Below are 27,138 nucleotides of genomic sequence, written 5' to 3' on the forward strand. Positions count from 1 at the left end.
GTGGCAAGGAACGGCTGAGGCCCTGGCCTATGTTCATGGCTAGTGGTTCAGCTTCACATGAGGATGGAATCACTCAGCCTCTCGCTAGAAAACTGAAAAGACTCAAGCTGGCAAAAGCACCGCAAAGAACTGTGCGTTCTTCGAAATCCCAAATCCACAAGGAGAGTCCAATTGTGTCGGTTGCGATGCCTGACCTTCCCAACACTGGACGTGAAGAGCATGCGCCTTCCACCATTTGCACGCCCCCTGCAAGTGCTGGAAGGAGCACCCGCAGTCCAGTTCCTGATAGTCAGATTGAAGATGTCAGTGTTGAAGTACACCAGGATGAGGAGGATATGGGTGTTGCTGGCGCTGGGGAGGAAATTGACAAGGAGGATTCTGATGGTGAGGTGGTTTGTTTAAGTCAGGCACCCGGGGAGACACCTGTTGTCCGTGGGAGGAATAGGGCCGTTGACATGCCTGGTGAAAATACCAAAAAAATCAGCTCTTCGGTGTGGAAGTATTTCACCAGAAATGCGGACAACATTTGTCAAGCCGTGTGTTGCCTTTGTCAAGCTGTAATAAGTAGGGGTAAGGACGTTAACCACCTCGGAACATCCTCCCTTATACGTCACCTGCAGCGCATTCATAATAAGTCAGTGACAAGTTCAAAAACTTTGGGCGACAGCGGAAGCAGTCCACTGACCAGTAAATCCCTTCCTCTTGTAACCAAGCTCACGCAAACCACCCCACCAACTCCCTCAGTGTCAATTTCCTCCTTCCCCAGGAATGCCAATAGTCCTGCAGGCCATGTCACTGGCAATTCTGACGAGTCCTCTCCTGCCTGGGATTCCTCCGATGCATCCTTGCGTGTAACGCCTACTGCTGCTGGCGCTGCTGTTGTTGCTGCTGGGAGTCGATGGTCATACCAGAGGGGAAGTCGTACTCGTAAGCCCACTTTTACTACTTCCACCAAGCAATTGACTGTCCAACAGTCCTTTGCGAGGAAGATGAAATATCACAGCAGTCATCCTGCTGCAAAGCGGATAACTGAGGCCTTGGCATCCTGGGTGGTGAGAAACGTGGTTCCGGTATCCATCATTACTGCAGAGCCAACTAGAGACTTGTTGGAGGTACTGTGTCCCCGGTACCAAATACCATCTAGGTTCCATTTCTCTAGGCAGGCGATACCGAAAATGTACACAGACCTCAGAAAAAGAGTCACCAGTGTCCTAAAAAATGCAGCTGTACCCAATGTCCACTTAACCACGGACATGTGGACAAGTGGAGCAGGGCAGGGTCAGGACTATATGACTGTGACAGCCCACTGGGTAGATGTATGGACTCCCGCCGCAAGAACAGCAGCGGCGGCACCAGTAGCAGCATCTCGCAAACGCCAACTCTTTCCTAGGCAGGCTACGCTTTGTATCACCGGTTTCCAGAATACGCACACAGCTGAAAACCTCTTACGGCAACTGAGGAAGATCATCGCGGAATGGCTTACCCCAATTGGACTCTCCTGTGGATTTGTGGCATCGGACAACGCCAGCAATATTGTGTGCGCATTAAATCTGGGCAAATTCCAGCACGTCCCATGTTTTGCACATACCTTGAATTTGGTAGTGCAGAATTTTTTAAAAAACGACAGGGGCGTGCAAGAGATGCTGTCGGTGGCCAGAAGAATTGCGGGACACTTTCGGCGTACAGGCACCACGTACAGAAGACTGGAGCAACACCAAAAACGCCTGAACCTGCCCTGCCATCATCTGAAGCAAGAAGTGGTAGCGAGGTGGAATTCAACCCTATATATGCTTCAGAGGTTGGAGGAGCAGCAAAAGGCCATTCAAGCCTATACAATTCAGCACGATATAGGAGGTGGAATGCACCTGTCTCAAGCGCAGTGGAGAATGATTTCAACGTTGTGCAAGGTTCTGCTGCCCTTTGAACTTGCCACACGTGAAGTCAGTTCAGACACTGCCAGCCTGAGTCAGGTCATTCCCCTCATCAGGCTTTTGCAGAAGAAGCTGGAGACATTGAAGGAGGAGCTAACACGGAGCGATTCCGCTAGGCATGTGGGACTTGTGGATGGAGCCCTTAATTCGCTTAACAAGGATTCACGGGTGGTCAATCTGTTGAAATCAGAGCACTACATTTTGGCCACCGTGCTCGATCCTAGATTTAAAACCTACCTTGGATCTCTCTTTCCGGCAGACACAAGTCTGCTGGGGTTCAAAGACCTGCTGGTGAGAAAATTGTCAAGTCAAGCGGAACGCGACCTGTCAACATCTCCTCCTTCACATTCTCCCGCAACTGGGGGTGCGAGGAAAAGGCTCAGAATTCCGAGCCCACCCGCTGGCGGTGATGCAGGGCAGTCTGGAGCGACTGCTGATGCTGACATCTGGTCCGGACTGAAGGACCTGTCAACGATTACGGACATGTCGTCTACTGTCACTGCATATGATTCTCTCCCCATTGAAAGAATGGTGGAGGATTATATGAGTGACCGCATCCAAGTAGGCACGTCACACAGTCCGTACTTATACTGGCAGGAAAAAGAGGCAATTTGGAGGCCCTTGCACAAACTGGCTTTATTCTACCTAAGTTGCCCTCCCACAAGTGTGTACTCCGAAAGAGTGTTTAGTGCCGCCGCTCACCTTGTCAGCAATCGGCGTACGAGGTTACTTCCAGAAGATGTGGAGAAGATGATGTTCATTAAAATGAATTATAATCAATTCCTCCGTGGAGACATTGACCAGCAGCAATTGCCTCCACAAAGTACACAGGGAGCTGAGATGGTGGATTCCAGTGGGGACGAATTGATAATCTGTGAGGAGGGGGATGTACACGGTGATATATCGGAGGATGATGATGAGGTGGACATCTTGCCTCTGTAGAGCCAGTTTGTGCAAGGAGAGATTAATTGCTTCTTTTTTGGTGGGGGTCCAAACCAACCCGTCATTTCAGTCACAGTCGTGTGGCAGACCCTGTCACTGAAATGATGGGTTGGTTAAAGTGTGCATGTCCTGTTTATACAACATAAGGGTGGGTGGGAGGGCCCAAGGACAATTCCATCTTGCACCTCTTTTTTCTTTAATTTTTCTTTGCGTCATGTGCTGTTTGGGGAGTGTTTTTTGGAAGGGCCATCCTGCGTGACACTGCAGTGCCACTCCTAGATGGGCCAGGTGTTTGTGTCGGCCACTAGGGTCGCTTATCTTACTCACACAGCTACCTCATTGCGCCTCTTTTTTTCTTTGCGTCATGTGCTGTTTGGGGAGTGTTTTTTGGAAGGGCCATCCTGCGTGACACTGCAGTGCCACTCCTAGATGGGCCCGGTGTTTGTGTCGGCCACTAGGGTCGCTTATCTTACTCACACAGCTACCTCATTGCGCCTCTTTTTTTCTTTGCGTCATGTGCTGTTTGGGGAGTGTTTTTTGGAAGGGCCATCCTGCGTGACACTGCAGTGCCACTCCTAGATGGGCCCGGTGTTTGTGTCGGCCACTAGGGTCGCTTATCTTACTCACACAGCTACCTCATTGCGCCTCTTTTTTTCTTTGCGTCATGTGCTGTTTGGGGAGTGTTTTTTGGAAGGGCCATCCTGCGTGACACTGCAGTGCCACTCCTAGATGGGCCCGGTGTTTGTGTCGGCCACTAGGGTCGCTTATCTTACTCACACAGCTACCTCATTGCGCCTCTTTTTTTCTTTGCGTCATGTGCTGTTTGGGGAGTGTTTTTTGGAAGGGCCATCCTGCGTGACACTGCAGTGCCACTCCTAGATGGGCCCGGTGTTTGTGTCGGCCACTAGGGTCGCTTATCTTACTCACACAGCTACCTCATTGCGCCTCTTTTTTTCTTTGCGTCATGTGCTGTTTGGGGAGTGTTTTTTGGAAGGGCCATCCTGCGTGACACTGCAGTGCCACTCCTAGATGGGCCAGGTGTTTGTGTCGGCCACTAGGGTCGCTTATCTTACTCACACAGCTACCTCATTGCGCCTCTTTTTTTCTTTGCGTCATGTGCTGTTTGGGGAGTGTTTTTTGGAAGGGCCATCCTGCGTGACACTGCAGTGCCACTCCTAGATGGGCCCGGTGTTTGTGTCGGCCACTAGGGTCGCTTATCTTACTCACACAGCTACCTCATTGAGCCTCTTTTTTTCTTTGCGTCATGTGCTGTTTGGGGAGTGTTTTTTGGAAGGGCCATCCTGCGTGACACTGCAGTGACACTCCTAGATGGGCCCGGTGTTTGTGTCGGCCACTAGGGTCGCTTATCTTACTCACACAGCTACCTCATTGCGCCTCTTTTTTTCTTTGCGTCATGTGCTGTTTGGGAAGTGTTTTTTGGAAGGGCCATCCTGCGTGACACTGCAGTGCCACTCCTAGATGGGCCCGGTGTTTGTGTCGGCCACTAGGGTCGCTTATCTTACTCACACAGCTACCTCATTGCGCCTCTTTTTTTCTTTGCGTCATGTGCTGTTTGGGGAGGGTTTTTTGGAAGGGCCATCCTGCGTGACACTGCAGTGCCACTCCTAGATGGGCCAGGTGTTTGTGTCGGCCACTAGGGTCGCTTATCTTACTCACACAGCTACCTCATTGCGCCTCTTTTTTTCTTTGCGTCATGTGCTGTTTGGGGAATGTTTTTTGGAAGGGCCATCCTGCGTGACACTGCAGTGCCACTCCTAGATGGGCCCGGTGTTTGTGTCGGCCACTAGGGTCGCTTATCTTACTCACACAGCTACCTCATTGCGCCTCTTTTTTTCTTTGCGTCATGTGCTGTTTGGGGAGTGTTTTTTGGAAGGGCCATCCTGCGTGACACTGCAGTGCCACTCCTAGATGGGCCCGGTGTTTGTGTCGGCCACTAGGGTCGCTTATCTTACTCACACAGCTACCTCATTGCGCCTCTTTTTTTCTTTGCGTCATGTGCTGTTTGGGGAGTGTTTTTTGGAAGGGACATCCTGCATGACACTGCAGTGCCACTCCTAGATGGGCCCGGTGTTTGTGTCGGCCACTAGGGTCGCTTATCTTACTCACACAGCTACCTCATTGCGCCTCTTTTTTTCTTTGCGTCATGTGCTGTTTGGGGAGTGTTTTTTGGAAGGGCCATCCTGCGTGACACTGCAGTGCCACTCCTAGATGGGCCAGGTGTTTGTGTCGGCCACTAGGGTCGCTTAGCTTACTCACACAGCTACCTCATTGCGCCTCTTTTTTTCTTTGCGTCATGTGCTGTTTGGGGAGTGTTTTTTGGAAGGGCCATCCTGCGTGACACTGCAGTGCCACTCCTAGATGGGCCCGGTGTTTGTGTCGGCCACTAGGGTCGCTTAGCTTAGTCATCCAGCGACCTCGGTGCAAATTTTAGGACTAAAAATAATATTGTGAGGTGTGAGGTATTCAGAATAGACTGAAAATGAGTGGAAATTATGGTTTTTGAGGTTAATAATACTTTGGGATCAAAATGACCCCCAAATTCTATGATTTAAGCTGTTTTTTAGTGTTTTTTGAAAAAAACACCCGAATCCAAAACACACCCGAATCCGGCAAAAAAAATTCGGTGAGGTTTTGCCAAAACGCGGTCGAACCCAAAACACGGCCGCGGAACCGAACACAAAACCAAAACACAAAACCCGAAAAATTTCAAGTGCACATCTCTAGAAAGAGGTGTGTGTGTGTGTGTGTGTGTGTGTGTGTGTGTAAGTGAAAAAGGCGTGTGTGTAAATGAAAGAGGCATGTGTGTAAGTGAAAGAGGCGTGTGAGTTAGTGAAAAATATGTGTGTGTGTGTGTGTGTGTGTGTGTGTGTGTGTGTGTGTGTAAGTGAAAAAGGTGTGTGTGTAAATGAAAGAAGCGGGGTGCAATGTCTGCACTCACCACCCATGGGGTGGGGTGCATGCAGCCCATGGCCACCAACCCAAATATATACAAACAGAAAGTTCAGCACTCACCATAGCAAGCTCACTTATCCTCACAACATCAATAAATAAATGATGGGGGTTTAGTTAGTGAATTGGCCAATGCATGGAAGCCTGCAAACCGCTCGCCATACAAGCCCGCTTCTGGGGTGGTGAGTGCTGTGGTTTTCTAGATTTGTTTGTATATTGTGGGGTTAATCTTTGGTTAACTCTTATTAACCGTGGTCACAGGCCTTTTCATGCACCCCTGTGTATTCTTATTTGTTCAAAACCTGTGTCAGCTGCTCCTTAGTAATTTATCAGCCAGAGTCAGGTGACTAGTGTACCTTTAAAAGCCATAAGATACATGGCAGATACACATTAAACCTAGTGGGCATGTGTGCAGTTATATTATGTGTGATACAGTTGCTAGGTTTTAATTTTTGAGACTTGGTGATAGTGTAGGACCTGCAAAAAGGTGGGGTACCTTGGCGAGCGGTTTGCTGAACTTTCTGTTTGTATATATTTGGGTTGGTGGCCATGGGCTGCATGCACCCCACCCTATGAGTGGTGAGTGCAGACATTGCACCCCGCTTCTGGGGTGGTGAGTGCTATGGTTTTCTATATTTGTTTGTGTGTGTGTGTGTGTGTGTGTGTGTGTGTGTGTGTGTGTGTGTGTGTGTATATATATATATATATATATATATATATATATATGTATATCCCAATATGTATAGGGGTGGGGGGCACCAACATTTTATCATGCCTCCGGGCGACTGGGGCGAACTTACGCCACTGGCTCCTAGTGTGTGTATGTGTGTGTGTGTGTGTTCTATAGGATCCCTCCCCCCAATAGCAGCACGCCCCTGCACAACTACCCATTATCCATCATCGCAGTCTCTCCCCTCCCCACTTTTGTGTCTAACCCTTGTGCAGATGAAGCAGTCTTTAGAGCACATTTAGCTCACGACTCACCCGTTAGCTAGATCATTATAGAAGCGTCTATACCGGTGTTTTCAAAACTCGGTCCTCACCCCTAAGGGTTCACGTTTTCCAGGTCATCCAACAGGTGCACTGATTATTACCAACTGTCACATTTTAAAATTCCACAGGTAAGCTGGAAAAAATGAACTGTTAGGGGTCCTTGAGGAGCAAGTTTGGGAAAACACTGGTCTAAAGCAACAGACGCTAGACTGGTCGCAGCAGAATCAGGCCCTATTTGTAGCGATTTAAATAACAGATATGCAGCCTAAAAGTTCTGGTAGTCTTGGCAACGGTATAGCACGTGCACTAATATATAAATAAATACACAAATAGCACTGTCTCATTTTTTACTTTATTTGTGGACGGTGCAGCCACTGACGATGCAGAACCACAGTAATATACATCACATCCAAATGTAAATCACTTGACTTAGAACGTCTGACTGGAGCGCCAAATACTGGCACAGTATATGATCTGTACGAGATACCGGCTGTAAATGTCCTGACAGCAGCATCCCACCCGGCAGAATGCCGGCAGCAGGGCGAGTGCTAAGAGTTCCCTTGCGGATTCGCTGCGGGCCTGGTGGCTCACTGCGCTCGCCACAGGATCTATTCCCACTCTATGGGTGTTGTGGACACCCACGAGTGGGAATAGCCCTGGTGCACCAGGATTCTGGCTGCTGGCATTGTCTGCTGTCGGGATTTCGGTGTCAGTATCCTGACCGCCGGGATCCTGACAGCCGGTAAATAAAATGCATCCCATTAGAATATGGAGCATAAGCTGAGGTAGTTGAGGATATTGGGGCACAGTGAGGGAAAAAAGTGGCACAAACACTGAATGATAACGGTCACATTGCTGCGCCTGCTCCTCCTCTGGGCACGTCCCCTGGCAGATACCAGCGCTGAGTGACGGAGAAGAGACCAATATGAAGGAAAAGTACAGTATAAACGTGTCACTCTCTCCCCCATGTTTACCTTGCTTTGAACCATGGAGGGACATCACCGCGCGCCGTCCAAAATTAAGCAGCATGGCCTATTGGAAAGGGCGTGGCCTCGCGGCAAGTGCAGCACTCGCAAGCCGCGCCCCCATTTTCATCATTATGGGGGCATGAACAGCGCTCAGACAGCTGCTGGCCATGCCCCCTGTCCTTCTCTGCCATTTATTCACCGCTGCTTTGCTCAGAGCAGCGAGTGACGGGGGGGGGGGGGAACTTCCAACTGCCCCCCCCCCCCCCCATCACCGAGGGACACTGCTATCCGCGGGTGGGACAGCGAGACAGACCGTGAAAAATGGGAATGTCCCACCAAAATCGGGACAGTTGGGAGGTATGTATTATAGAGCATGAAGATTAATGTTTGCAATCCCCAGAACAGTCTCATAATAATGTCACTAAAGTGACACTTGCACCAGTTTATTATCATTCACAGCCATCCTGCAAAAACGTCACATCTGTGTCAGCAGCGCAACCTCCTCCATGTGACCTTGGTGCTGACACTGTGTCACTAACCGGCAGCTGCATAGCGCTAATGTTGTTTGCGTTTCCCAGGAGAGAGCAGTTTCCTGATGAGAACCCTGAATAATGTCACAATGAGGTAGAGCGTCACAGTGAGACAGACGCTGATGAATAAAATGACATCCAGCAGATACTGCTGATACCAGGGCTGCTGATAAGAATAGGGACGAAGATGGCCGCCTCCTCCTGACTGGATGATGTGCTCCACCCACCGTAATAACTGCTGGTCTGGAGGGAATGGGAGAGATTTCCTGATGGCGCTCAGCTTCATTGCTGATTCTTTATAGCTGTGGAGACAGAGAGAGAACAAGAGTTACTAAGATCGCTAATCCAGAACCCTAACACCTGACATCAGTGCTCTTGTGTCATCTAATCAGACAACAGGGGCGGGATGTAACGAAGTCCGAGTTCGTCGGCCGTGCGGGATGCCGGCCAAACTCAGTCTTTTTTTTAAAGGGGCAATCATGTACAAGGCATGGTTTCGCCTTGTATATGATTGCCCCTTTAAAATACATCCCACACGGCCACATAACTCGGACTTCATTACTGCCCGCCTCAGCAGTTGTAATGTGGAACCATATTAAGCTTTTTAATGTCATCTTCTCAATTGTAATATTCACATTTGGAGACATTCAGGGCAGTAACTAGGGGTGTACAAGGGTGCCATTGACCAGGGTACAAGGGCCAATGGGGCCACATCGTTGATACCCTGATCGTACCTGCATTTAGATTGCACCGTGTCTGGAATGGCAGCCTGGATGGATATATATATATATATATATATATACACACATACACACATATACATATATGTCTATATAAATATATAACGAGAGGCGGAATGGATAAAGGCAAGTACAGCAGACTGGCCATCTGGCATTTCTGGGGTTAGTTAGGATGACTGGGTTTGATATTGAGGGTCAAGAGGTTAATGGGATTATTTTTATGAAATAGGGAGTTGGTTTAATGAACATTAATGGAATGAATTCATGATAGAGAGTTTGATTAGTAATGGAGATGAGAGTTAATGATTATAAATGTTTTACTTATGTTGAATGGGGGTTTTTATGATGCAGTTAATGATATGGGTTTTATTAATGAAGAGGTAACATAGTAACATAGTTGGTGAGGTTGAAAAAGACCAGTAGTCCATCGAGTTCAATCTGAATTATATTGTATTCCCTATTCTATTCTGGTTAAAGGCTATATCCTCGTATATTTTTTTCCGTTAGAAATTTGTCTAACCCATTTTTAAATGCATTGACTGAGTCCGCCATTACAACCTTCTCTGGCAGTGTATTCCATATTCGTATTGCCCTTACAGTGAAGAATTCGTATTGCCCTTACAGTGAAGAACCCCTTCCTGCGCTGAGTACGAAATTTCCTCTCCTCAAGCCTTAGCGGGTGTCCGCACATTTTGTGTCGAGGTCTCATAGTAAACAACTCACATGATAGCTCCGCATATTGCCCCTTTATATATTTGTAAATATTAATCATATCTCCTCTTAGTCATCTCATTTCTAGTGTACACATATCTAACCTAGAAATTCTCTCCTCATAGTCCAGTGTCTCCAACCCCTAAATCAATTTGGTAGCTCGCCTCTGAACCTTTTCAAGTTCTAATATGTCTCTTTTATAGTGTGGTGCCCAGAACTCAAGATGCGGCTGTACCAATGATTTATACAGTGGCAGGATTACACTCTCATCCCTTGTCTCAATTCCCCTTTTAATGTATGTTAACACCTTATTTGCCTTTGTTGCTGCACTTTGACCTTGTGTGTTGCCGCTAAATCTACTATCAATGAACACCGCCAAATCCTTTTCTAATACAATTTCCCCTATATTTTCCCCATTTAATTGGTAGGTTGCATGTTTATTCTAAGTCTCAAAGTGCATAACTTTACATTTTTCCATAATAGATAATAGATATAATAGACAAAATCCCAGGGCAGCATGCAAAACGGATAATTACCAGATAAACAGGAACTGTGGCCAAACAGTTCCTATAAGCATTTAAATACAATATGGAAAATCCAGATAATCCCACAAATGCCTTGTTCAAATTTGCTGGTTACCGGTCCAATATTCCGCTCACTGACGCCACCACAGGGACACCAACGCGTTTCCACCCCGTGCTGGGGTCTTTTTCAAGGTCCAAGTCAGACTTGCTGCCCTGGGATTTTGTCAAATCTGGTCCTGTTTTAAGTGTTTTGTGTATATATGTCTATGTATTAAAATGGTATTTCACTATATATACACCTTATTTCATTGTTTCATATGGCAATGTACCTTTAATGGTGAACGTCTATGAAGCAAACCTGACCAAGGAAACAACATAAAGCGACGTTAAGTAGTCTCTCCAAAATGTTATATCTACAGTATTATGCACGTGTGGTGAGGGGCGAAGGAGACCTCAGAGGAGAGATGGAGAGCGAAATGACTGCATAGGAATAGAGAGAGTTAAACCTCCTGTGAGGGGTGGACCTAACTGTGAGGAAAAGTACAGCCCATGTTAGAGAGGGGAGGGTTCAGTATATATAGGGACTGGTAGGCCAGCTTGGTCTCTCTTGCTGCTGAATTGCCTTCCCGCCCTCCCACCCTGTTTTGGTAGAGGTTCTGGCACGGAATGCCTTGGCTTTGAATTGTTAGTATGGTTTTATCGTTGGCTGTTTGTTGGCGGAAAAGAACGGCAGGTTGTAGTTTGTCTTGTTAGTTGCAGTGATTTACAGTTTGGTGTGGTTTAGGTGAACTCACCTCATTTGACTTTTAAGGCCGCTTGACCACCCGTCCGGGGGCAGCGTCATCACCCATCAGGGTGGGTAGTCACCGTGGGGGTCTGAGTCGGGCACCTATTACCTATTTTATAGTTTGTGTTAAATTATGATCGTTTGGAATTTTAATGTTTTGAGGTTATCGTCAGTTGAATATAGCCGTTCTTTTTTCTGCCACCATATGCCGGCTGACATTAACTAAAATTTTCATTTTACAGGTTTTCTAATGTTTAGGGTACAATAAATAGCTAACAATTTTCTGCCAAATTCAAGTCTCCGTGTCATTATTTCTTGGTATTAAAGGTACTGAATGCTTTACTTTTGAATAAGGGGTCCACACATTATCATTAGGAGGTTTAACACTTTACTGGCTGCTTTTATTGCGCACTAAATATTTCTAGAAATTTTCTTTCACTGTTTACATTTTTCCACATTAAACCTTATACACCATTTCATTGCCCAAACTTCCAGTTTAAATAAATCACTCTGAAGAGACTCCACATCTGACTTGATTACACTATATATTTTAGTATTGTCTGCAAAAATTGACACTGTGCTTTCTAGTCCTTCTCCTAAATCATTAATAAATACACTGCTCAAAAAAATAAAGGAAACACTAAAATAACACATCCTAGATCTGAATGAATGAAATATTATTATTAAATACTTTGTTCTTTACATAGTTGAATGTGCTGACAACAAAATCACACAAAAATTATCAATGGAAATCAAATGTATTAACCCATGGAGGTCTGGATTTGGAGTCACACTCAAAATTAAAGTGGTAAAACACACTACAGGCTGATCCAACTTTGATGTAATGTCCTTAAAACAAGTCAAAATGAGGCTCAGTAGTGTGTGTGGCCTCCACGTGCCTGTATGACCTCCCTACAACGCCTGGGCATGCTCCTGATGAGGTGGCGGATGGTCTCCTGAGGGATCTCCTCCGAGACCTGGACTAAAGCATCCGCCAACTCCTGGACAGTCTGTGGTGCAACGTGGCGTTGGTGGATGGAGCGAGACATGATGTCCCAGATGTGCTCAATTGGATTCAGGTCTAGGGAACGGGCGGGCCAGTCCATAGCATCAATGCCTTCTCCACGTCTCCTGATGTATTGGCCTGTCTCCTGGTAGCGCCTCCATGCTCTGGACACTACGCTGACAGACACAGCAAACCTTCTTGCCACAGCTCGCATTGATGTGCCATTCTGGATGAGCTGCACTACCTGAGCTACTTGTGTGGGTTGTAAACTCCGTCTCATGGCTACCACTAGAGTGAAAGCACCGTCAGCTTTCAAAAGTGACCAAAACATCAGCCAGAAAGCATAGGAGCTGAGAAGTGGTCTGTGGTCACCACCTGCAGAACAACTCCTTTATTGGGGGTGTCTTGCTAATTGCCTATAATTCCCACCTGTTGTCTATTCCATTTGCACAACAGCATGTGAAATTGATTGTCAATCAGTGTTGCTTCCTAAGTGGACAGTTTGATTTCACAGAAGTGTGATTGACTTGGAGTTACATTGTGTTGTTTAAGTGTTCCCTTTATTTTTTTGAGCAGTGTATATTAAACAATAGTGGCCCCAGCATAGATCCCTGCGGTATTCCACTAATTACTTTAGCCCAGGTGGAAAACATACCATTAATCACCACTCGCTGTTCCCTGTTATCAAGCCAGTTACTCACCCATGTACAAATACTGTAGTGTCTGCTATACCGAGCTCCCTTAATTTGAAAGTCAGCCTCCTGTGAGGTACTGTGTCGGTAATGTGAGGTAATCAGGGGTGTAGCGTGGGAGGCTCCGGTGGAGCGCGAGCTGCGGGGACTGGAACAGTTAGAAGGCGCGTCACCGTCTGCCTACCCCCTCCTTCTGTCGGCTATACCGGGAGCCGCTGTACAGGCAGCTGCAGAGCAGGAGGAGAAGCAGAGGGGGTGCACACTCGGTGCGCACTGTCCCTGTTTTAAACATATGGGGTGCCCAAAGGAAACTTTCACCCTGAGCTCCACAAGGTCTAGAACCGGCCCTGCCACCAATTTAGGATTTTTCAATATTTTTTATTTTCAAATTTAACATGCCCCCAATTCAGTACAGGGGAGGGGAGTGCCGAAACATACCCTTGCTCCAGGCACCAAGGCACCTAGCTACACCTCTGGCGGTAATTATACTTTTGCGGTGGTGTCTAAAATGTTCTATTATCGCAGTCACTATAATGCTCTCTGTATTGTATGATGGCCATTAAGATGTTCTCTTTATTGTTTGATGGTCGCTAGTATGCTCTATGTATTGTATGACATCTACTAGGATGCTCTCTTTAATGTATGCCGGTCATTAGGATGCTATTTGTATTGCACAGCAGTCACTGGGATGCAATTTATATTATATGGTGGTCACTGGTGCTCTCAGTATTGGCAGGGTGTGTTAGCTTACACCATTCCCCAGGCCCCCTCCCTCAGGGGCCCCCTGGCGGGAGAATACTGCAGCAGAAACTACCGGACACTAGGACCCAACAGAGTTGGATGTATTGTACTGCACTCAGTAACGGCTAAAACAAGAGAGTAGCAGTGGATGTCCCTGCAGCTCTCACACTGAAAAATCATTCCCATGAGTGCCAGGATAATAGCATGTGCTGATGTCTGATTGGAAGAGGTCAGCACATGCTGACTGGGAGAGCCCGTGATTGGTGGAGCTGCTCTCTGACACCTAGAAGGATGAGGAGGGCTCGACTCCAGTCTCTCAGCATGAGCATCGTCTCTGATAGTAAGTATCCTGTGTGCCTCCTCTTTTATTAATTAATGAATCTATATATTTATATTTTTTTATTAACAGTATCTTATATAGGGCAGCAAATTCTGTTGCGCTTTAAATTGGAAACCGTAATAACAAAACAAAATTGGATGCGTTCAGCATCTCGGCTGTCGGGATGCTGTCGATGCCGGAATCCCCACACCACTTAGGAGACCGTCGCCATATCACCGACAGGTAAGTATCGGGGTTCAGGTTTAGGATTACAGCCCGGGGGGAGGGTTAGGGTTAAGACACTAGAGGGGTTTAGGGTTAGGCACTGGAGGGGGGTTTAGCTCTAGCCGTCATCTTCCCCTGAGGGTTAGCCGTAGCCACTACCCCCCGGAGGGTTAGCTGTAGCCGCCACCCCCCGAGAATTAGAGTAGGGGATGGGAGGGTGGGGGTGTAGAAATACTTCTCCCCTCCGATGTTGGCATCTCCAGTGTCAGGTCATGCGACTGCCGCAGTCATGTAACTGCCGGCATCCCGATCGCCGGCATTTCGTATGTATGCCAACAAAACAATTGCAAACAACAGTGAAAAAAAACAAGACTGGGTAATAACAGACAGTCATAGAGGTAGGAAGGCCCTGCTCACAAGCTTACAATCTATAGGGAAGTAGGCATTGTTGCACAAGTATAGGTGTTATCTATTGCATAAAGGTCCACCAGTTTGCAGGGGTTCTTGGTGGGCTGTATGATAGGGTCACACAGCAATGTTGGCCTGGGGTTAGGTAGATGGGAAGGTGAAGAACGAGAAAATATATGAGGATATGAGTGGATTCTACAGTGAGGATGTAATTGGAAAGTTTATGAAGGTTATGCGAGCGGTTCAGGAATTTGATAAGCTTGCCTGACGAGGTGAGTTTTCAGGGAACACTTGAAGGTTTGGAGACTAGAGGAGAGTCTTATTGTGCATGGGAGGGCATTCCAAAGAGTGGTTGCAGCCCAAAGAAAGTCCTGCAATCGTGCATGGGAGCAAATAATGAGTGTGGATGAGAGACTTAGATCTTGTAAAGTGCAAAGGGGCCGGCTTGGGAGATATTTTGAGATAAGCAAAGAGATGTATGTTGGTGTAAGTGTGGTTAATGTCCTTGTGTGTGAGTAAAAGTATTTTATATTGAATACGATAGAAGACAGAGTGGATCTATTGGTTAAGTCTATTTTCTCTTTGCCATAAGGACCTGGATGTGACGTTTAGTGAGGGCCCTTAAAGCACTTTATTTATTTTGTCCCAAATCCATTTTTTATCCTGTTATTTGGCCTCCATTGTACTCTTGTGGACTTGCTTTGCTCGCCATGCTTTGTGCCTGGTGGCTTGCCCCGCTTTGCTTGCCACAGATTACTATTTCCAATAGATGATGCAGATGATGGGCAGCACGCCCATCTGAAGGGAAAGGTCCTTTTGGTGAAGGGGATCTAGGCTCTACCCTCCTCTGTCTCCATTGCTCCAGTTCCTTTCTCTGCTCTCCTCACACTCCATCTCCTTCCTCTGTGTTTCCCAGCTCCTGTCTCTACCCCTTTAGTCCATCACCTGCCATATCTCCCAGCCTCAATACACAGTTCCTGTATGTGTGTCCCCATCTCTTTGTCTGTGTCTTCCCCTCTTCCCGGCCATCTACTTCATGTGTCAGACTGTCAGCCCCTCTCAGTCCATCTACTGCCTGTACCCACCCCCAGGTTAACACCTGCCTGTGCTCCCAGCCTCCCTGCACAACTGCTGCAATGGTCTCCCTCCCACAGTCCATCTCCTGCATGGGTCCTCAGCAATAACAATTAAGTAACAACCAGGTGTACGTTTAGACTTTCTTTATACCATAATATCATACCCTCCAACATTTTACACATAAAAATCGGTACAAATTAGGAAAGGGGGCGTGGTCACGGGTAAAGGGGCGTGACCACATTCCTTTTCCTATACTTTCAATGCTAGTTTGGAGAGACAAAAATCGGTACAGACCATAAAAAAAAAGGTACTGTACCTGTCAAAAAGGTACAGTTGGAGGGTATGTAATATCATAACCATTGTACATATACAGTAATAAGCATAAACTGACAGTATGAGCAATACCTTTACATAGATAGATAGTGATGAACAATCAGTTGATAAGCACAACTTCACCAAACACATACATATGATATAACATACACATAACCGTCATCACAATTAATATACTTGGAAATGAATGACTGACCATGGTAGTCTTAGTTTCTTTGTGCGCAGTTGGGGCCCATATGGGTATCCTATCATGGGCGTTTTAAGAGAGGAGGGGACCCGCCTGCAGCCTCCATTGTAGGCCTCCTCCTCTCCGGCAGCTAGTAGACTGTGGCATAATGCCAAAGTCTACTGCGCATGCGCAGGTCTCCGGGAACATGGCGCCCACCCCTTGTTCCTGAGGACATCTCCAGTGTGCATGTGCAAATCACTCGAAAATGGCCTTGGCGGACATTTTCCAAGTGAGTTGAGCCTGGGACTCCAGAGGGGTAAGTATACCAAATTGGTGCAGTATGTATCCTATTAATGAGGTTGTTTAAATGTGGATACAAGGAGTACCTTCCACAGTCCGTCAATATACACCTTTTGGATAATATACTCTATTACATAATGATTGGTATCCTCCCCCTAGGAAATGAGTATTCCATATGTGAATTGATGACATCTGTAAAGACAGGTATGTTCTCAGCAAATTAATTGGTTTTAGAAATATAAATCCTTCAAGTGATGATGTCTTTCCTCTGTTTATACTAAGACTTGGTTCATGACACGAGATGTAGTAAGAATCCCGGCGGTCGAGATCCCATCGGTCAGAATACCGACAATGGGATCCCGACCGCCAGAATGCCGGCAGCGCCGCCACGGCTATTCCCACTCCTGGGTGTCCACGATAACATACACTAATACACTATAATTTTATGTATATATCCTCAATTTCTACATGGAACTCCTTCTACCAAATAAAGAAACCGCATACAAACATATATACAGTATATATATACACACACACACATACATATAATATATGTATATAAATGAACTTTAGAGGTATTTTACCTTGTAAACTGCACCTTTTCCCTGTATTGTATTTACTTATAATTTCCTTAAACTTGGCAAAGGGTTACACTTTGGGGGTAATTCAGATCTGATCGTAGATGTGCTAAATTTAGCACATCTACGATTAGTTACTCTGACATGCAGGGGGGGGCCCAGCACAGGGCTAGTCCGCCCCGCATGTCAAGCCCTACATCCCCCCCCCCCCTTGCAAGGGTGCAAAAGCAGCGTATCGCAGCCCTGAGATGCTTTTAGCATCTCACCGGGCTACCGGTGTGCGTGGGCGCACTCCGCAAAGGGCTTCAGACTGCGACTGTCGGGATTTCCTGCGGTCGGGATTCCAGCGTCGGTATACTGACCGGCGGGATCCCGACCGCCGGTCACATGATTACGTCCCAACACATCTGTATCTGCCTTTGCTCCCCCCCCCCCCACACACACACACATACACATTGTATGTCTGTGCAACAGTCTCGTCTTTGTGTGTGCCTGTCCCTATATTTCCCCATTTGTCCCCACCCTTCTATCAGTTGCACCAGTGCCCACTTTTCTCTTGTGCTTCTAACAAATCACTTTTCTTATTGCCTTGCACCTTGTCCCACCTCCCTGTTCTTATTCCTCTCCTGCTCTCTTCACCCCTTACCTATTTCCTCTTCTTCTGAAGTGGGTGGTGTCCTGGTGGCTTCTGACCATAACATGGACAAATGGATCTACTGCTATGTCAAAAAACACATTAACTGAATCTCAACATCCAAAACTACATTAGCTGAATCTAATAAATTAGCAGAGGTATAAAATAGTAACCTGTTGATACATTATGGGATACATTCCTTATTGTATAGGCATGCACTAAAGGACGACTGGATCACTAGGTAGGGGGCCCATACAAGTTGATTGCCTAGGGCTCCATGAGGTTTTAATCCTGCTCTGGGACTCAATGGCTCTCTGAGGAAGCTTTACCTCCTGCGCAGCACCCCGCTGTATCTACCTCTCCTCTAGGTCCCTGCTGTGTCTTCTGCTCTTTTCCGTTCATCCACTGTGCCACCACCGCGCGCGGAACAGTGCTGACAAGAGAAGGAGGGCTGTGTCCTTGGTGCCCCAGCCACCCAAAGGCTTAATCCGGCCCTGCCGGCCAGAACCATTAATCAGGCCCTACCTGTGCATTGCCATGTTAGGGGTCTATTTACTAAGTCTTGGATGGAGATAGAGTACCAGCCAACCTGCTCCTAACTGCCATGGTACATGCTGTGTTTGAAAAATGACAGGAGCTGGTTGGTTGGTACTATGGAGTATATTTACTAAGCCCTGGATGGAGATAACATGGACGGAGATAAAGTACCAGCCAATCAGCTCCTGTCATTTTTCAAACACAGCCTGTGACATGGCAGTTGAGAGCTGATTGGCTGGTACTTTATCTCCTTCCGCTTTATCTCCATCCAAAGCTTAGTAAATAGACCCCTTAGACTGAACTACTTTGAAAAAATAAAACCAAATATGTGATCAGTTTTCAGCATAATTCCTCTCATGTGACATTATTAGTAATAATTACATGTATGTACCTTTGATTTTCTATTACTTCCAGAATAGTTTCTGCAAAATTTTCAGACTTCAGTTGATCAGGTGGAATAAATGTTCCCATGTTTTTGGCTTTAACTCGGATCACGTTTTCACGCTGGTCCCCAAAAAGTGGGATCCCCAAAACAGGAACTCCGTGGTACACTGCCTCCATCACACTATTCTGTCCTCCATGTGTCACCAAAAGACGGACCTTAGGGTGTCCTGTAATAAAATTGTAACATGGGATTTATCCCTAAAAATTGTGTTATGGAGGTTCCTAAATAATCACAGATCATAGATAGTAAACTCAGTAAAGGAGACAGCAAGTAAATATAACATTATAGGGAGAGATTTATGACAACTTCTAAAGAGTGGAGATGTTGCCCATAGCAACCAGATTCCAGCCAGCATTTATCTAGTGCATTGTATAAAATTATAGCTAGAAACCTATTGATTGCTATAGCCAACATTTCCATTTGTCCTCTCTAAAAGGTTTGATAAATCTCCCCCTGTAGGGGATGGATAGATGATGATCACACTTGTTACAGTGCATGTAGCCAAGTTGTTAGTTTGTGCGCAAATTGGGTCATAAATGAGCATCAGCGATGGTTCTGCCTGATCAGAATTCAGCTAGACATGGATTAGGCGTGGATTGCACAATGTAGGCCTAATCAGAGATGTACGATATATTCACAGACGAGAGATTATTGGCCAACTACGCATGCATCTTAGTTGCACTGCGCACGCGTCAACATTAATTACCGTAGTTGCTCACAGTGAGGATTCATTCGCAAAGTTATTTACAGGAAAGGACCTTTTGGGGAGGTAATTGGGAGCGGCATAAACACAGGCGTGATGTGGCTGTTTCGGCGCACATCACTGCCTGCGTCTGCAATCCCACATGTAGTGAAGATGGCTCCGGCGCTTCAGCTCCCGCTGCCATGCTACACGACCATAGGGCTACTCGAAACTTCAATAATAGACTGATCTGCGACCAGCGCTGCATGTTTGTACCACCAGTGGGTGTCTCAAGATGAGCGGCTCGGATTTGACTTGAATGTTCCAGCTAAAATCAGATCTCAAAACTAATTAAACCGCCATCTTTTCCGGTCAAAACGTCATCTTTGTCCATGGAAGATGTTTAACTTTTTCTGTTTTACGGAAGCTCCCTCTAGTGATCATAGTAACCAAAAAGAAGGATGTGATTGGTGAAAGGTGTAGACCAGAGGTTCTCACACGCGGTCCTTAAGGCACCCTAACGGTCCAGGTTTTAAGTTTATCCGTGCGTGGCCATAGGTGACTTAGGGGGACATGTACTAAGAAGTGATATTAGCGGAGAAGTGAGCCAGTGGAGAAGTTGCCCCATCAACCAATCAGCAGCTCTGTATAATTTTATAGTATGCAAATTATATATATGTTACTTCAATGCTGATTGGTTGCCATGGGCAACTTCTCCACTGGCTCACTTCTCCGCTTTTATCACTGCTTAGTAAATGTCCCCCTTAATTAGCAAATCATTCAATTTGATTTAACCATCTGTGCTGAGCCATGGATATACCAAAAACCTGGACCATTGGGGTGCCTTGAGCAGGGACGGATTGGGATCTAAAACCAGCCTGGGAAATTGATGGAAGCAGCCCTATTGGGGGCAGGGTCTGTTGAGGGGGAGGAGTCTGTCAAGAGGGTGGGATCTGATTCTGAGTTGGACGCAGTTGGGGCCTTCCTTGCGTCTTCTGCTGCAGTTGCATCTGCAACTTTGTGCTAATGCTGCTACACGTCACTGTCCTTCCCTGGTGTACATCCGTGTGTCCGAATATGCAAGGACTGAGACACTCACTGTCAGTGTCTGCAGATGCTGCAATTATGTTTTGTGGGTCTTTGGACGCCACAATCAGCTGCACCATTGAAACTTTCACTAGCTCTATGTTATGCACAGATCATCCATCTGAGTATGGCCTCCAATGTGAGCAATTCAGTGTCTCTACACGCAGCCGCTTTCAGCAACACGTCCATTACTATGCTACATCTGCGTCTGACACACATGGTGGAAGACAGGGGCACACTACATACAGTACACTACACACGGTGGCAGCAGGGGGCGCACACTAAATACAGAACACACACTACACACACGGCAGCAGGAAGCACATAACCACACACAAGTGGTGATATACACAGACAGGGAGACTGTGGGGTGAGCACAGCAGTGCACCCACCCACAATATATATATATATATATATATATATAAAATAGTGCGTGTAGCTGAAACATATTTCTGTTAACATCAGGGTCTACAGTATTTATTTAAGCCATATATATATATATATATATATATATATATATATATTGTGACAAGGTGCACAAACATGGGGACTCAGATGAACACTTTCAGTGTTTATTTGGCATAGCAGGTCAGCACATAGCAAGTTATATCCATATGCAGTCGGTATTACAGGTAGTAGCATACAGGCACTTTCAGCATAGCAGACTCTCGATAGGTTCCAGTGGTCCCTAGTCTAACCCACACAACCCGGCCTATCAGCTGGATGCTAACTGCCATCAGGAACAAGGTGACTCTGTCCAGGAAACCCTTATATCAGGAAATCCCAGGTGCTACTGATTACACACCTGGGATTCTTCTACTGCTTCCAAAACCTGGTCTGGACCCTCCACATTACTTTCACATGGAAAATGCTGTCTCTGCCACACTCCTTGCCCCTTAGCTTCAACCACCCTGGTGAAGCTACACTATTTTCAGGCTAGCTCTTTGCCTCGCCCACCCCTACCTGTGTCATCTGCCCAGGTACACAGCCTTCCACCACCTTCCAGAGGTCACCCACCTCGCCTTCTTCCTCCTCCCCTAGCTTCACCATAGGGTTGCTTGGAGGAACAGGACCTTCAAACCTCCTGGAAAGGGCATCGGCATTGAGGTGCTGTTTCCCCGGACGATGCCTCACCTCAAACTTAAATGGCTGCAAAGCCAAAAACCAACGGGTCACACGAGTATTCACCTCTTTGTATGCATCCAGTGTAAGGGTGCATGGTCTGTGACCAACAAAAACTCTTGTCCCAATAAATAATACCTTAATGACTCAACTGCCCATTTAATGGCCAAGCACTCCTGCTCTACAGTTGAGTACCTGCGCACCCTGGGCAATAATTTATGGCTAAGGTAGAGGATGGGCTTCTCCTCTCCATCTACCTCTTGGGATAGGACTGCTCCTAATCCTGTCTCAGAGGCATCCATTTGTAACACAAATTTCTTTGAGACTGTAAAACGGCTTCTACCTTTGGTAGGTGTGACTTCCAGTCAGAGCTGAAAATAACAATGTCATCTAAATATGCAGCCGCATATTCCCTGTGTGGCCGCAGCAACTTATTCATAGATCTCTGGAAGGTTGCTGGGGCACCATGTAAACCAAATGGGAGCATTTTATATTGGAATAAGCCTTCTGGGGTAGAGAAGGCTGTTTTTGCCTTAGCAGCTTCTGTTAACGGAATCTGCCAATAACCTTTTGTCAAATCAAGTGTAGTGAGATATTGACTATTGGCTAAATTTTCTACCAACTCATCCACCCGGGGCATAGGGTAAGAAACAAACCGGGACACTTGATTTAATTTATGGAAGTCATTGCAGAACCGTAAGGCACCTGAAGGCTTCGGTACTAGGACAATTGGATTATTCCACTCACTGGTGGATTCCTCTATAACCCCTTGGTGTTAATCTCTTCCACCTCCTGCTTTATCACTGCCCGCTTCGCTTTGGGTATGCGATATGGCCTCTGTTTAATGACCACCCCGGGTGGAGTCACCACATCATGTTGGATGATCTGTCTCTTTTCCGGAATGGCAGAAAACACATCTTGGTAGCGTTTCACCAAGTTCACCACTTCCCGTTTCTGTTCAGGAGTAAGTGTGACTTCAATGGGTACCTGGCATTCTGAAATCTTTTTAGCTACCAAAGTGGGCCGATTGGCAATTTCCTTCGAGGGTTTTAACAGGTTTACATGGTAGACTTGTACCTCCTTCCTTCTATCCTCCTGTCGGACCCTGTAATTGACGAGTCCCACTGCCTCGATGATCTCATAAGGGCCCCGCCATTGTGCATACATCTTGCTTTCTGCGGTGGGCACCAGCACTAACACTTTGTCTCCTGGATTAATGGACCAGTTGACTGAGGTGACATCATACCTCTGTTTCTGACGTTGTTGGGCCCTTTCCTTGTGTTCGTTCAGTAGTGGCGCAATCTGTCTTAGACGGCCGTATAACTGGGCCACAAACTGAACGACGTTAGGGTCCTGGCATGGTTGTTCTTCCCACCCTTCTTTTAAGAGATGTAGAATCCCTCTGGGCTGTCTCCCATAGAGGAGCTCAAAGGGACTAAACCCTGTAAAGGATTGGGGTACCTCTCTGACCGCAAACATCAAGTAAGGTAGGAGCAGATCCCAATCTTGTTTTTCTTGTGACACTGCCCTCTTTATCATTTGCTTAAGGGTTTTATTAAATCTTTCTACCAGGCCATCTGTCTGCGGGTGGTATACCGAGGTGCTAATCTGGTGTCTACGTTTAGTAACCAACATAAATCTTTCATGAGTTTAGACACGAAAGGTGTACCCTGGTCCATTAAGACCTCTTTCGGTATTCCTAAACGGGTATACATGGTTAGTAGCTCTCTGGCAATAGTGCCAGATTTCATATTGCGCAGGGGTATAGCCTCTGGGTACCTGGTGGCATAATCAACTACCACCAATATGTATTGGTGCCCTCGAGCAGATTTTTCCACTGGCCCTATCAGATCCATACCAATCCGCTCAAAAGGTACAGAATTGATAGGGAGGGGTACCAGTGGAGCTCTAAACTATGGCCGTGGGGCTGTCCTCTGGCAGACTGGGCATTCCTGACAATACCTCTTAACGGAAGCATATATGCCGGGCCAAAAGAACCTTAACTGCATGCGTTGGAGTGTTTTCTCCTCCCCTACATGGCCACCCCACAAATGCGTATGGGCAGCTTCCAACACCAACTGCTCCAGTTTTCGGGGAACCAAGAGCTTATCTACCCTTTTCCCTTGTAAAATAGTGACACGATATAGCAAGTCATTTTTCAAAACAAAATATTGTACACCCTCTGATGGTAAAAAGCATCAGCTACCCTGCCGTTAACTACTTTAACAGTCTCAAAGGCGTGTACCAAATTGCTGTCATCGCGTTGATCTCTCCCAAAGTCCTGCAGTGATATCTTCTCACCAACTGGGATCCAATGGGCCTCGGACCCAGTCTCTTGGGGTGGTTTGGGACCGGCAGCCTCTCTTCCGGACGCTAAACTTTGGTAGTCTCTGGTCTCTAGCTTCTGAGTTGTTTAGATGGTTGACGGTTTGTTGGTAGCATGCCAGGTAACCAGCTCCTGTAGCAATAGGAAGTCCCGGCCCAGGATCAGCGGATACGGGGGTCTGAAGGTCACTGCTGCTACCACCTTTAACGACAGACCTTGAACGGTCAGGGGTAAGTAGACCCGTGGGCACTTCTCCACATCACCATGTCTGCTCCCGGAGGAACCACGTTGGCCGCGACAATGGTGAGCTCACTGCCCGGTATCTACCAGGGCCCAAATCTCCCGGTTTTCCACCTGTACCTGCACCCGGAACAGGGAGGACTCTGCTTGGGATACCCCCGCCATGCTGACCATCGGCCGAGCCGTTTTCCCCGCACTGCAGTCCATCGGCTCGCCCTGTTTCGGGCAGTCCCGCTCCACATGACTAGGCTCGCCGCACTCAAAGCACACCAAGGGAGGCCTAGCCTTTGGTGTAACTACTGGGACCTGAGTTCTGGGTTTGGGTGTTGGCCCGTATCCTGACCTGGCTTTATTCAGCTTTCCCAGCATCAGGTGCCGCTCAATCACCACTGCCAACTCCTCAAATGTCTGGGGATCAGCCTGAAGGGCCCACTGCTGCACTGAGCGGTGTAACACCCATATAGCATGGTCCAGTGCAACTACTTCCACAATCTGTACTGTAGCGTTTTTATCCAGCTGCAACCAGGCCCTTGCCAGTTGGGCTAGTTTGGCCAGCTGAATCCTGGGAGGCTCAGAGTCCTCGAGCCGCCAATCATGGAATTCTTGAGATTTGCTGGGCCCCGTCACTCCAGTCCTATCCAGTAGAGCCTTTTTCAGGCCAGGATAGGAGTGTGCCTCAGGCTCCGGAGCCTTACCTCCGGCGGGTGCTCCTGTGGGTTGTCGTCCTAGTGGTGACACAGTATAGTGTGTCAGACACAGAAGCTGGCTAAAGCTGTGTGCTAACAGCTAAGTATGTCTCCTGTGCTGGGGGCAGCCATGTTGGAGACCAGAGTATTACCAATGAAGTTCCCAATCTGTGTCCAGCCAATCCTCTGTGTTCTCCCCTTACAAAAGGGGGCTGGCTCAGAGGGAGAGTGCCAGTGCTTCAAGTTACCTCCTTGTGAAAGGTTCTCCAGCTCTGTGCTCCCCGGTTACTTCTGGTTCCCTGGTCCTGGTTGCTCTCATCCATCGGTTACCTAAACGCTGCTGCAGTCCTGCTGTCTAAGTCCGTTGCCACTCGTGGAAGTGTTCACGGGGTTCCAGGTCGCAGAGGATCTCCAGGTGCTAACGGCGGTTCCCGCGGCAGTTTTCATTTATTCAAAGTCCAAGTTCTTCAGCCTCGTCTTTCAATCACAAACCACAGTCTTCATTTATTCAAAGTCCAAGTTCTTCAGCCTCGTCTTTCAATCACAAACCATAGTCTACATTTATTCAAAGTCCAAGTTCTTCAGCCTCGTCTTTCAATCACAAACCACAGTCTTCATTTATTCAAAGTCCAAGTTCTTCAGCCTCGTCTTTTAATCATGAAACACAGTCTTCAGTTCTTCTTTACCGGAGTTCTTCAGCTTCACTCTTCAAGTCATTTAACCATAGACTCTAATTCTTCCAGTTTCCTCAATTGCTCCAATATTTGTGTACAGCTTGATTATTCATTAAAACTACAGTTATCTTCCTACGAAGTCCTCCTGTTCTTTACACCCTCCGGCCAACGTTAACACTTAGTTTGGCTTCCACCCCATGAGGAAGAATTACATTCAGCCACCTCGTTTACTCTCCTCACAGGTAGCTGTCCCTTCAGACAAAACTCGGTTGTCGGAACCCCAACTTACGCCGAGCGCGACAGTAAGCACTGGCCCAATGGATCCGGAAAGTGAGCAGGCTACCGGGGGCGATGCCTCTGTGGATATTCTGTCTCGTCTAAATAAACAGGAGGCCATGCAGGCACAGATTGTACAGTTCATGCAGAATATGTCCACTCGTTTGAATTCTCTTCACACAGCCATTTCCACATCTCGGACTCCAGTTCCAGCTTCCAATCCGCCAGCACCTAATCCTCTAGTGTCGAATCCAATTCCGTACTCTGTCTTCCGAAGTGGGCTGGAATGAAGAGGCTCTCATTGCCGCCTTTTGGAACGGTCTCTCCGACAAAATTAAAGATGACCTGGTCACTCAGGATGTGCCAGTTAAGCTCGATCATCTTATTTCTTTACGTAACAAGATTGATCTAAGATACAAGGAGCGCTGTCTTGAGAAAACAAGGTTCGAGCGACCCAAATCTCGGGCCTGTCCCACTCCTAGACCATCCTCACCGTCTACTGAAGAACCCATGCAGGTCAACCGTACTCGTCTCACCAATGAGTAACGAGAAAGACGCAGACAGGGAAATCTCTGCATGTATTGTGGGGCGGCCGACCACTTTGTTAAGTCTTGTATTCAACGACCGGGAAACTCCCGCTCCTAGCTTACGCAGGAGAGGTTAAGATAGGAGCATTCCCCAACCAATTTACCAGGAAGGAATCACTGTTGTCTGTATGTCTGGAACTTCCCTCTACCTCCTTTCATGTTACAGCACTTTTGGATTCTGGAGCTGCAGAAAGTTTCATTACTTCCGCCTTAGTCCGACAGTCTGAAATACCAACCACTCATTTGGAGCGAGCTATCTCTATCACCGCGGTTGACGGAAGTTATATCCCTGAAGGGATCATCACCCACCGTACAGTTCCTCTAAAGATGAAAGTTGGTATTCTCCACTCTGAAGTTATCTCTTTCCTGGTAATTCCAAAAGCCTCTCAAAAAATAATCCTAGGATTCCCGTGGTTGCAGGAGCACAACCCCTGCTTGGATTGGCAAACTATGGATGTACTCGCCTGGGGGGAATCGTGTTCTCAAAGCTGTTTATCCACCGTCAATTCACTCTTTACCCTACACTCCACTCATCTCCCAGATGCCTATCAGCCCTTTCTAGACGTGTTCAGTAAGCAAGGGGTGGATAACTTGCCTCCCCACCGAAGTTAGGACTGCCCTATCGATTTACTGCCTGGTAAGGCACCTCCCAAAGGTCGAACGTACCCTTTATCTCTCCCAGAAACCCAAGCGATGTCTGTGTACATACAGGAGAATTTGGCCAAAGGGTTCCTTTGCCCTTCCTTTTCTCCAGCTAGGGCAGGGGTTTTTTTTTGTTAAGAAGAAGGACGGGGGCCTACAGCCTTGCATCGACTACCGGGGCCTCAACGAAATTACAGTTAAGAACAGATACCCCTTGCCCTTGATTCCCGAACTATTTGACCGTGTAAAGGGAGCTA

The 27,138-nt window shown here is 47.0% G+C and overlaps 1 protein-coding gene across 1 annotated transcript in view; it reads right to left on the reverse strand.

Moving 5' to 3' along the window:
- Positions 1-8,106: 8,106 nt before the first annotated feature.
- LOC134933653 (UDP-glucuronosyltransferase 3A1-like) overlaps positions 8,107-27,138 on the reverse strand; it is a 167,610-nt gene continuing 148,578 nt past the window's right edge. The window contains exons 6-7 of the mRNA XM_063929427.1: positions 18,507-18,726; positions 8,107-8,636 (exon numbers count right to left, since the gene is read on the reverse strand). Of these exons, the coding sequence (XP_063785497.1) occupies positions 8,360-8,636; positions 18,507-18,726 (497 nt within the window). The 3' untranslated portion in view covers positions 8,107-8,359. The remainder of the gene's footprint in view (positions 8,637-18,506; positions 18,727-27,138) is intronic.

This window comes from Pseudophryne corroboree, chromosome 1 (genome assembly GCF_028390025.1).
Source record: "Pseudophryne corroboree isolate aPseCor3 chromosome 1, aPseCor3.hap2, whole genome shotgun sequence".
Lineage (NCBI taxonomy): Eukaryota > Metazoa > Chordata > Amphibia > Anura > Myobatrachidae > Pseudophryne > Pseudophryne corroboree.